Source organism: Halyomorpha halys, unplaced genomic scaffold, assembly GCF_000696795.3.
Source record: "Halyomorpha halys isolate HHAL.00 unplaced genomic scaffold, Hhal_1.1 Scaffold1225.1, whole genome shotgun sequence".
NCBI classification, from domain to species: domain Eukaryota; kingdom Metazoa; phylum Arthropoda; class Insecta; order Hemiptera; family Pentatomidae; genus Halyomorpha; species Halyomorpha halys.
This window is the reverse complement of record NW_027115738.1, coordinates 47312-60358: the sequence shown is the minus strand read 5'-3', so window position 1 is coordinate 60358 and position 13047 is coordinate 47312. Positions and strand designations below refer to the sequence as shown.

Sequence of the window (13047 nt, the reverse complement as noted above, 5' to 3'; positions counted from 1 at the left end):
GGGATTGTTTATTATATCTTATTATTGTATCTCTTTTTTTCTGATTATACTATGTATGTGTAATTTATATATGTCCGATTACGGATTGATAAGTATGCTGTGTGAGATAGCAACCTAATGTATTTAGGCAGCATAGATAAATAAAGTATTTCTCTCTCTCTCCCTCTGGACTTTGTCCTTCTGTTTCAGAACCTCCTCTAGTTAGCTGGCTAACCCATAGGTGGCAGTAGCTCCTTGCATTGTTGAATAGTTTTTATAAATCAAAATTAGGAATTAACTTCCTCCTATAAACAATGGCCTTTGAAAACACAATGATAGATCAATGTTTAGCTATCATTCAATACACATTGAAATTCTTTGTATGGCAAACAAAAATAAATGAATTTGTAGATTTTGAGAAATTAAATAAACATTAAGAAGGAATAGGTTGGGAGACAGTATTCAATTTGCAAGATGTTAACCTTGCTTAAGATGTTTTTGTCACAATTTTCATGAGCATAAATCCATAGACAAACGAAAAATATCAAATAAAAAGCTAAAATTCAAACCACCTAACTGTTAAAGTTAATAAATTAGTCACATGAGTCCATATATTTCACTTTCACAATGGCAAAATTACGAAATGCAGACCACTGATCATGGTCTGATCGTTTCCAATCGTCCCTTGTGGTGGTTGCTGTCAAGGTAAGGAAAATAAGGTAGCTGTAAGTAGATGACCTAGAGCATTTTTAGGAGAAATTCAGGCTGCTGTCGAGAAGAAAAAAAAATAGTTTTCAACTATTTATTTATTGCCGATGTTACAACCTATAATGTACTTTTCATCAGAGCTCTGATGATGGGTAGAGATGAAGACAAAGAACAGTGACTGACAGTTGAGAATAAATCATCTCCTTCAAATTCACATACAGTCAATCATTTATAAGTATAACATGGCATTTTTATATTTTGATTAATTAATGCAACTTCATACCAGTGAAAGAAGTTTCACTACACTAACTTTATTAGGTCATTTTTTATTTTAAAGTGTTAATGATCTTAAACAATATAGATTTTCACTACTTATATGCTCAATGAGTTTAATTATGTTTGTATGGCTATTGCTTACTGCAATTTGTTTCTCTTGTTTTGTTTTTTTCAGAATCGAAATTGAACAAGTAAGTAAAGTTTTTTTTTTTTTTTTTTTTTTTTTTTTTTTTTTTTTTTAGTAATTGGTCCTCTTAATTTTCCTTACAAATTCCACATTTTATATCAGATGACTTATACTATACACTCATTATATGAATGAAACAGGAATGTATAATCCAAATTTAGAATGGGTGAAACTGCACAGCTAATAGGCAATTTTTTAAAAAATGGTAACTAAAATAAAAATTCAACCATTAAATAGACAACTAATAAAAAATATCCTCGACTATAAAAGAAAATGAAACAATGAAAAAAACTTTTAAATTGAAAAAGTGACATCAAAGAAAAAATTAGAAACTTTAATTATTAAAGGATAATAATAATAATAATCTTTATTTATTCTGGGATTGATTCCTTTAGAATAATTTACAGACGTCAAAATTAGGCTTTAGAGCCTTGGAGTAAATTGCAAAATAGAGATGAAATTACAAGATGTCATAAAATAAAATAATACAATGAATTTAAAAAGATATAAATAAACAACAATAATTAACAGAATAAATAAAATAATGATAAAAACAATAAAACAAAACCACTTGTCATATCATAAAACATAAGATGACTTCTTATAGTAAATAAAAAGAAAAAAATTTATATAAAATCAAATACAATTAAACTAAAAAATAATAAATGAAAAGAGATAATTTCTGCTAGTGTACATATTTAAAATTATAAATGAAAATCTAAGACATAAAATACAGAAAATATATAAAGCTTTTTTGAAACTTTCAATTGTTATTCTTCCGGAATTGGGTGGACAGAAGGTAGTCGAAGATACGGGATTTGAAGATTGGAAGGGTATTAGAACTACGAATAAAAGAGGGAATAGAATTACATAGGGAAGAGGAACGGATGAGGAAAGATCTACCAAAGGCTGCGGTTCAATGTGTAGTTACATATAAGTCTGAAGGCCATGAGATGGTATTGCAGGAATGCACTGAGGACATAAATTGAAGGATATCTGAGAGATGTAAGATGGACAGCGGGATTGGATAACTTGATAGAGAAAGGAAGCAAGGAAATATTTACGACGGAGGAAGGGGTAAAGCCACTTCAACTCTTTATAAAATCGGGTGACAGAGACGTCCCTGGGGACCCCAAAGATGAATCATACAAAACAATTAATTAACCATTTTAATTTTGCTTCGAGATCCCCAGAGACTCCCCCATAAACCACACAGCAATAGTCAAAGTGGGGGAATATTAAGGAAGTAACCAGGAGCCTGTGGGTTTCAAAAGGAAGTAGGTGACGAAGATAATTTAAATGTTTCAGGGTGGAAAAGGTACAACGGGAAATATGGGAAACATTGTTTTTCCAAGAGAGAGTTTGGTCTATAGTGACACCAAGGTTTTTAAGGTATGGATGGAATTGTATCAGATTGTTGTTTAGGAATAAGGTTGGAATGTGAGGAATAGTTTTCAGGAGGTGAGTGGATCCTATTACGATTGCCTTAGTCTTGTCTGCATTCAACTTAAGCTTGGTTTTTGTGCCCACTGACTAATTCTATTTAAGTCTTCTTGAATCTTCTCCATAACAACTAATAGGTCAGATGGTGGGAAGGAAAGGTAAATTTTGAAATCATCTGCATACAAATGGTATTGAGAATGTTGGATAAGGATGGGAAGGTCATTAATATAGATAGCGAAAACAGTAGGGGGTAGTGATGAACCCTGAGGGACACCGCTGAGGTGAGCGAGTCATTGATGGAGGTTTATCAGGAACCACTACATACTGGGAACGATCAGATAGGAAGGATTGAAACCAGCGCAAAGCACTGTTGGATAAAGGAGATTTCATAGTTGTAAGGATGTTGTGGTTAACCGTGTCAAATGCTTTGGAGAAATCAAGGAGGATGAGGATAGTTAGGTTTTGGTGTTCCATGGCAGTTTGGAGGTAGAGGGTTATTTTAAGGAGAGCTGATTTTGTTGAATAGCCAGGTCAAAAGTCGGATTGGAGGGAATTGATGAGGGAACGTTCTTCTAGGAAGTTTGAGAGTTGGTTTTGAAAAAGGCGTTCTAACGGTTTTGAAAGGTTAGAGAGGAGAGAAATAGGACAAAAGTCATTAGGTGAAGAAGGATTTGGGATTTTATTTAATGGTCGAACTAAAGCGGTTTTCCAACGAGAAGGAAATGTGGCATGTTGCAAGGAAAAATTGTATATATGATAAAGTATGGGGATAAGGACTGGGAAACAGGATTTAATCAACTTAACAGGAATGTTGAATGGATAGATTCAGAATATAATGATTATTGCAGTAAATTTAATAAAACAAGACCACCTATCTGATCATACAGTTTATGTTATGTGAAATATCTGCAACCATAAAAAACGACAACAATTCCTATTCTATATTCTATAAGGTATTAGGAAACTATAGAATAATCTTACTATTTTCAATCATAACTAAATTATTGGGAAATGTCTAAACACAGATTGTAATTTTCATGGAGAATCAAAGCATGTTTTCACCTAATCGATACGGCTTTCATTAAGGAACGAGTACTCAGGATGCTAAGGGCTAATAAAATCCCCCTTAAAGGGCCCTTATCAACAAGATCCCCAGCTTGGATATAGGAAAAAAATGTTGGAAGTTTACCTAGAACTAGAATCAAATAACAAAACTAACTTACATGACAATGTTATGGTAATACAAAATCACATTTAGATAGATACTTACGGCAAATTAATGAAAAAGTGATATCATCAAAAAAGTTTCCTTAAGCTATAACACAACCGATTATCAGTGAGTTAAAAACAGGTCTAATACTCCCAGTATTGAAATAATAATGAGGTGCAATGAGCTTGGTGTAGCAGTATCAATAAAAAGGGAGATAAGGATGTTAAATCACTACAGTTAGCTGATAAGAAAGTAAGAATTGTTAAATACTAGATTCTATAAAATCAAAAAATTGTTTCATTTAATCACTACTGTGTAATTGTTAATGAAATCAGCCAGATATACATTTTCTAATGCAATGATATGTTGGAGGTTTTTTTGTGTAAGAGAAATTAAATCATTCTCAAAAAAACTATACAACCCGGAAACATTTGCTGAGTTACCATTTAGCTTGATAAGAGCTATAGAACTACACAAAACGAGAAACGTTACCTCAGATGAAAATCCTTCTGCATCCATGATCAAAAACAAAATATCACCACACCTAATTCAAACCATATCTGAAATAAGCACTATTAACAGGAAAGTTTTTAAACAATCTATCGATCTTGAAGTATCGATCTTGAAGAATAAACAAAATATGTATTTTCTTAACATTGAAGGGGGAGGGCTAAGAAAATTTAACTAAATTTAGTTAATTCAAATTACTCCGTCAATAGTTATTTAGTAAATGAAAAACTAATAATCAACAAAACACTAATTTGAACGTTCTACTACTACTACTAACTCTCCGATTTCTAAAGTGATTTAGATTCGTATACACGAAATTGAAGATCTGGAATGAGAGAAAAACACACCTACCCACAGAGGGTCCTTAGGACGATCCTAAGATTTTTGTTTTGTTTTTTACTTTTAAAAAATGCAGTTATTATTTGGATTCAATTTGTTTTATTTTCCGGAATGAATTACCTGCATTCGGTATGTATGTTTTTTTTTTAGACAGAATAACTCCATACAATTCAGGGTGAATTTCAGTTCGAAATCATCGTGTTCTAATGTTTTTCCACGTTTTTGGCAATACATACCTCTCCAATTTGAGTTGGAGCGGTTGTTTCTAGGTTTTGGTCCACGAGAACCTTTATAGGTCATGGGAGGCATTGACAGCACATATTTTACGAATAATTATTGTTATAATTGTTTATTTATTTACTTCATCTGATGTTTTGCTATTAGCTGTAAGGTTTTAAATGGTAAATGCATTAATAAAATACCTCTGAATGCATTCTTAAGCCACTTAATTATCAAATAGTTTCCATCCCTTTGCCCAAAGGGTCACGCATGGTTTAATTTCTGGCTTAGTGGTCCCTAGACTTCTATAACTTTGAAACCACTAAGTTAGAGGAATGAAAATTTGCATTTGAATTGAATAGGTGTTAAAAAAGTGCCTTTGTGGTAGTCAGCAGCATCAGTTTAAATATTGAAAGGGACTTTATCGCCAATAGATCTCTAAATTTCTACTGAAAGTCCCTCAAATTCAGATAAAGTCTCTGGTCAAATAGGAAAAGACTTTGTTTCTGTTTATCAATTCGCTATGTCTGAATGACTTTTTATCAATTTAGGATAGTGGGCAAAATACCTTATTTTTTCTAAGTGATTTAGACTCGTTTGGGGAGAGCAATGATAAAAAAAGGAGAAAGTCTGGATCTAAAGAAATTTTTGTCTTTCATAATTGTATGACCTAATGGTGTTTTTAAAAGAATCATTAAAGAGTAAAGACTTATCTTTTTGAATGATTGTAAAAACATACTAACGAATTGCTTCTATAAATTTTATTACTACTATTACCACCATTCTATAAATTTTGTGAGGTTCCGATTATGTTTCTCCTTATACTTATTATCGAAGGTTACGTCACATTGGTACAAAGTATTTGACGTTACCATAATCCTCAAGGAAGATGAAAGAATGTTTGACTCTCAGAGAAGACCTAGTTTAAGTTGCTTTAAATTGATCCATCTGGCATATGAATTACGTTTTGGAGAAGACATAACATGTGAGCAACAATAAAAAAGTAACTAATGCAAAACCACATAGACTGTAACTAGATTTGAATGTTTTCACTGAGAAATCACCAACAGGAGGATAATACTGATTTTAGCCTCATCAATAAGGATTTTATATACACGGAGTTAACTTTAAGTCCAGAGGTGTTAAAAAAAAAAATTGTTTGGAGTTATTCAGGAGAATTCCTGAATCACGTTTATTAATAACATATACAATAATTGGCTATTTACAAAGTTACACAGTTGTACAAAGATTTATTGAAGTTATATAGTGCTTCAACTTAATAAGTAACAAAATAACATTATAGGGTGTTGCTTAAAATATCACTACTTATGAGCTTCGAATGTTATCCTTATGTTCTTGAAAACTTTATAGTTACAGGATTTTGTTAAGCTCAAATCATGAATAAGTAGTTATAAAATGAAACTGATTGGTAAAAGATTTTTGTAACTGATTATTTTCTGGGGCAGCCCTAGAATCAGCTCTCAATAAAGAAAGAAGAAGAATTATCACACTTATATTTATCTTTTTGTAAGTTTTCGTAATATTTCATTTATATATATTCAGCTAGTGATGATTATGTCGAGGTGGCTGTGAATAATTAATTATTTCTGACTCCAATTGAAGATGAGAATTACTCTATATCAGAAGGCATTGACAATACATGTTCATGTTCATAGGTTGCAAGAGAGAAGATTAAGTGGATGAGTTTTATGGTTACTCGCACGATACTCAGGAATAAGATTCATTCTGATACGTTTTTATAGCTCATTTCTTTTTTAAACGCTTTATTTAAAGTTAGATTGTTGTGTTCCAACATCCTTGAAAATATAGTCGAGCACTAAAGCCCACGGATGAGAGTGTTACGGACCTAATTGCTACAATGGACATGGCATTCACAGCTACAAATTCACACAAAGCGTCGAGAATTTGAATATATTGGTCAAAATCTCATTAGGCAATTGCCACCAGATTATTAGTTTATGCATTACGAAAATTTTGTTAAGAGTCAACACATTCGTTATTGAGTGTTCTAACTGTCTCAACTTAAACTTGACAAATAATGTTAGCTCTTGAGCACCTGATAGCTGAGAAGGCTGGAGCAAGGGTCCCAGGGTGCTTAGTTTAAAAGGTTGTGAGTTTGAATCTCATCTGAGTCGATCAAAATTTATTTCAAGGCTGCCTCAAGAAATGATCTTGACATATCCCACTCAGGGCTCTATAGGTTCTCAGTGCACGACTAGAGCAATAAAAATAATTGATTAGCTCATACATAGGTGGAGAAATATTATTTTTAAATAATCTAAGCTTAAGTAGTTCATGTTGACTGTCCTCAATAATACTATTGAAGTTCTCAAAGCAGAAGTGTAATAAGGTAAGATAAGGTTTGAAGAAAATTTTCTTCAGGACTGTAAGGCAGAGAATCGAGGATATACCTCTCTTTCGAACAACCCTGAGGAAGGTTTAGCCCATAAACTGAATCATATTCATCCACTGAGTACATACCATGAAATTTTGTATTGTGCTCCAGTCTAAATTCTCCATTCCACGGACATTTCTTACCCAATACATTATTTTCGAAAACGTTTACATTTTTATTTATTGTACAAATTTCTTTAAGTACATTAAAATATTTTAAAGATAGATATTAGATTTAAATGTAGGAAGTATAGATTTAAAACTGGGAAAAATACTTGAGCAAACTCAGTTCACAACTAAACATTTTCTATAGGCACATACAAATTTAAATATGAAATTCCCGCCAGGTTCATTTTCGAACTACTAGTACTACCAGTTGTGAGGTAACATACAGGTTTCGAATACTAGTATTTTCAATTTTCGGCTAGTATGGCGGATTAGGTTGTTTAAGTGTTGGTTATTTTGTCTTCTTACTTTTAAAGATTTCCACTAAGTGCCTCTGTTGTCATGCCTTAACGCTACTTTTCTGTGCATAATTTTAGAAGATGATCGATGTGGTGTTTATAAGATTTGCTTCTGGTGGAAAAGTTACTTCTTAATTATAGATATGTTAACCAAATTGTTTATACTGTTTCTAAATCTTAAACTTCTTAAGTGTATTTGAAGTGATCATTCCTTATGCCAGTTTTTTGATGTTTTAACGTAAGTTTTTTTTTTTTAATCTTAATTTTAAAACCATAATTGGAAATAATGGCTAAACCATTTTTACATATATTTTTGATTTTATCCTTTCTTGAATTTTTGGTTCTGTTAATATTTTTAGATGTCACGAGGATGCTATAAAACCTATGGTCGAAAAGTAGGGCCTACTACTCATGCTAGCATTCAATTTGATAAGCTTTTTTATGAAAACAGTAATAAACCTTGTGCAGCAAAATCAGCTGGGACTGTTGGAAAATGGGGAATTACTTCATTTACTTCCATAAGGAGTACAAATTTTACTGTGGGTAAGTATTCTTTTCATTCTAAAACATTTTCATTTTGATTTAGTTTGATATTTAGGGATATTAGGTTTTTAACAAATTCTAAATTTTTTATAGGACAGCGTTGTGACTATTCATCATCAAAGAGACCAAGGGATAAATCTAATGCTTATTCTGGTTTTAATTCAGGTTCTACTTCCCCAACATCTGTGAAGCCAAAAAAGTTTTTCAAAAGCAGAGTTGATGATGACAAGCCCAAAGCAACACCTCCAGCCCCGGCTCCTCCACCGCAATCCCTTACAAAACAATATAGCAGGCCTGCAAGACCAGCCAGGTACAGAATATATTTTTATTAATTGGATAATGGGTGTCATTTATTACACCTAAACATTAATTTTAAAAATGTTTTGTTTATATTGACTCGCTATAATAAATAAATATGTGATGATAGTTTTACGCAAACTAATTTGTTCTAGGTGATGACAAGTTGTTAGTTTGTAACAAAATAGTAATTTTGTTTTGAGTATGAGACCTTAATGGAAAAAATTGTCTAATTTGGAATTGCAGAAAATCCTTTTCCTAAAATAATATTGTCTTAATGGCTTACAAAAAGGAGTGAGAATTATTTTTTGTTTTCTCATGGCTAAGACTCTTTATTCTGTGTATTGTATATTGTTACAGTAATGTCCAGGAACAGAAAGTACGCTGTTGTTCAGTAAAGAGTTCTATTGCTATTAAAATACAATGTATTTAGCTGTGTTGTTAAAATTTGCTCTCTCTCTTGAATGCCTAAAATTCATATATATTGTTATTAAATAAATTATTTTCTTATCGGAATCTTTGGTCTTAACATATATAACATAGTTCAAACTCAATATAGCATATACCCTTTCGGGATACCTTTTATTTCTAGGTAGAGTTAACCTAATTATTCTATTATTTTATTAATACATATGCACATATATATCAGTGATACTCATATGACTGGTAATTTCTCAATAGAATTTGAACAATGTTAACTGTTTATACGATTTAATTCTCTTAGTACTTACACTTTATATTTACACTCAGCTATCAATCTTGTCAACTGGTCTAGATTAAAAGTGTACTTTTATGGGGGGGGGGGAGAGGAAGGAATTTAAATTTATGACAGTAATGAGGATTATTTAAAACATTTAAGAAAAAAAAATTAAAAAATGTAAGAGTTCTATTTTCTAAACTGTTGAAAATTGACACTTTATATAATAATTAAAAATGAGTATCAAGTTGCCTGGTTATAATTCATGAACTGCTAGTTTTCAGTAAATAATAATTTTCTATAATTCAGTTAATATAACTTTTTCAGTAAAAAAAACGACAAATACCTCAGGAATAATATGTGAGAAAAAATAGATTAAGTTGTTCCTTATAATTAAGGTGTGTTTTACTCGACCAAATCTGCTGTAACTAATATAACTAAAATATTGTTTCTTCAAACTATCTTAGAACATATAATTGTCAAACTTAAGTCGTAATGGTTAATATAGTTTTAATAGCTAGTGTAGTAAATATTCAGTTTTCTGCTGAAAATGATTTTCATTCATTTCAAATTTTATTTAACTAACATGTTTTAAATGTTTTTAATTATGCATACATATGTGTATGATATATACTAGATTTATAACCTTTATCTGCCTCTGCACATACCTTAAAACTTTTTTTCTATGAATTATTGGATGATAAAATTAAAATATATCATTAGAATCATAGAAAAGTTGTGAAAAAATAGAGATCTAGAAAATTAAAATGAGGTTATAACCTAAGAAAAAGAAAATAGATAGAACCATTAGGTGGAAAATTAAGACCGATTTGTCTATTTAAAATTTTATTTTAATATTTAGTAATACAACAGGAATATCTAGAATAAAATAAATATAACAGATGTTTTGTACTATATAAATTACTGTGACAGAAGAAATCTAGTTGGGGATGCTAAAACTAGTGTTTGATGTTTAATATTTTTTTTTTTTTTTTTATATTGTCACTGTGACCAAACATTTTTGAAAGATTACATCAAATATGTTTCGGAGAACCTCATAGAGTACTGATAACAAACTTTCATGGCAGGAAAATGTTTAATGAAAATATTAAAAATGTCTTGTTAAACAAATTAGACACCAATGGGTATTAGTAAACTATCGTACCATTTAGGTCGGCTACACTCCAACCAGCTCAATTATTGGAACTGTTGCAGTCTATTTCTCTTACTAGACATGAAAAATGATTATAAGTGAAACTAGTAGCAGGTGAGGCTTGTGTCTCATTAAAACCCAGTGTTACCTAGAGCACCATAACCACCCAAGTACCCTATGAAGGGTTAAGCAGGATCTTATTGACTGAAATGAGATTCCTCTGAAGAATAGTCAATAGGAATAAGAGGGACTATGTTATAAATGCCAGGATTTGTAAGAATATGGGAGTGTGATTGTGTGAGACATCTTGGAAGACTGGTAGCTTAAATGTTTTGGACAAATCTGAAGAATGGATGATACTCAATAGGCCAATTAGTTCTTGGAAGGTTCTGTCCTCCTGGTAGACCAAAATCAAGTGCCCTAAACCTACTGGTGGCAGATAGAGGATGCTCCATCCTGGTGATGAGAAGACTAACAAGGGATTAAAGATCACTAGGCAAATTAGAATGGGACTCATAGGAGTTAGAGGAAGAAGAAGAAGAGTTTTATTCATTTTCATCTGAATCCTGTTTATGAATCATATCCCCTTTATGGAATATATTGTCCTATTGATAATATTAGGTTTTTTAAGTTTATATTAATGGTTTAAAAGGAATTTACTTTATTTGACAATTTTTCATTTTAATCTAACTTGTTAGTCTATGATTACTAAATATCTCCAAGCTAGGCCTAATAGATTCATTATTGTCTTAAAGTTTCATACTTAACTTGTGCTTTTCTCTCCTTATTCTGTTAAAAGTAGGGCTTCATTGAACTTCCTCATGAACAAAATTATAATCTCTTATAACTATATTCACATTATTTTAAAAGTATTATATTGTCTCACTGGAATGCAAGTGCTATTCATTCAATATCATTATTGATAATTGTTTAATTTTTATACTATGATTTCTAGTCCTAGCTTTATTGTTATAATTTTACTATCACTGGTCTGGCACAAATATTTAATTAATATACTTTCTTAATAAAAAAGTAAAATAAAATAAGAACGTTTACCGATGTTATGAATCAGAGTTTCTTATCTACTATGTATTATACAGTTCTTTCATCGTCCTACTTCTTCCACGTTATTTATGTTTTTTGTAATAGTTGAAAAATTAATGATCCATAAAAATCAAACGTTACTGTTCAAGATTTTAATACTGATTTTAATTATAATTGGTTCCCCTTGAAAGGATTATATTTTCAATTACTACTTGGGGTTTTCATAGTATTATTCCAATATTTGTTACATACCAATCATGAATATCACTACTAAAATTAGATTGGACTACTTAAAATTAATAATTTAATGATAAAATATAAAAAATTAAGTGATAAATTATTAAATATGTATTGGGTTTATTGCCAGTGCAGTGATTGGATAGCTTTCTGGACCCCTCCATTTCCCCCACTACTCTATAACTTTTTCTCTTGTATGGGCCAGTGCTTTTCACCTCTTAAAGAGAACAGCTTCATTTACCTTCCTCTGGTTACATTTTTAAGTTAGTCAATTTATTATGTATTTGGGCCTTTTCTTGGCTGACTATTTATTATTTATTATAATATATTCTATTTATCTGAGTTGGTCAAAAATTAGATTGACTAAAACTACTTATAAATTAATAACTTACATTAATGATGAATACAATTCTGTTTTAATATTAATATATATTTTATTAATTTTGAATTCCTTTTATTTTTAATATTAAGCTTTATTTTTGGGTGTAACTAGTTTTTAGCCCAACTCTGTTATTCATTAAATTAATTTTCATTTAAGTTAATTATTATCCTTAAAAAAAAAGGACTAATTTGTTTTTATTTTTAGTACTATTACTGTTAATCATAATCTCTAATAGTGTGTTATGATTGTGTTATAAAGTCAGGCAGTGCAATTGTGTAGTTTTATAATTAAATAAATAGATAAATATCAGACCTAGACATTGAATTAAATATATTAAATGTATGTATTTATATATAAATTTAAATGCTTATATCAAATATATATATACATTTTTAGGATCAATAGTAAAACAACTATGTTGAGGCGCAGTTCCACGAATTTATTGTTCGCACAGTCATGCTCCACTGTGGGATGTGGGAAAACAGTTTTTCAGAAAAAAAGGGTTTACTTAATCAATTATTCAACTCTAAAATATACTTAATACAAATTAAGATTAATAAATAAAAACATTACTTACAATTTTCTATTACAGTGACAGAAATTTTCTTGTATAATGTTTGATTGGTTTGAGGTACAATTTTTATTTATTGTTGTATTATTTGTTTGGTCAATAATATTTTTGATTATTAAACCTGAATTAATTAAAATTTTGTTGAGGTAGGACAGTTTAGGTTTACTATTTTATTTTTAATAATTTGCTGTCTGAATTTTAAGTCTAATAATGTTATATTATTAATATAAAATATAAATAACTATTTTAAGTAATCTAATTGGAGTTTCTTGGTTATTGTCGCCTCAATATAGTTGTTTTACTATTGACTGATCCTCAGGAACCTCAAAAATATATACCATTTACAGTCTGATAAAATGTTTATGTATATATG

General features: G+C 30.3%; 2 protein-coding genes across 5 annotated transcripts in view; one reads left to right on the top strand and one right to left on the bottom strand.

Annotated features, from left to right (window-relative positions):
- Positions 1-4419, bottom strand: part of LOC106688880 (glutamyl aminopeptidase) — a 35340-nt gene extending 30921 nt beyond the window's left edge. For 2 of the 3 annotated variants that reach the window (XM_014433572.2, XM_067052751.1), the window contains exon 1: positions 4296-4419. In XM_014433572.2, the coding sequence (XP_014289058.1) occupies positions 4296-4322 (27 nt within the window). In that variant the 5' untranslated portion in view covers positions 4323-4419. Of the gene's footprint in view, positions 1-3863; positions 4018-4295 lie in introns of those variants that run through there. The other variant, XM_014433573.3, reaches the window with a different exon arrangement.
- A 3318-nt stretch (positions 4420-7737) lies between these two features.
- wapl (wings apart-like) overlaps positions 7738-13047 on the top strand; it is an 18043-nt gene continuing 12733 nt past the window's right edge. The window contains exons 1-3 of one of the 2 annotated variants that reach the window (XM_014433580.3): positions 7738-7988; positions 8110-8293; positions 8459-8603. In XM_014433580.3, coding sequence (XP_014289066.1) covers positions 8110-8293; positions 8459-8603 — 329 coding nt within the window. In that variant the 5' untranslated portion in view covers positions 7738-7988. Of the gene's footprint in view, positions 7989-8109; positions 8294-8386; positions 8604-13047 lie in introns of both variants that reach the window. The other variant, XM_014433579.3, reaches the window with a different exon arrangement.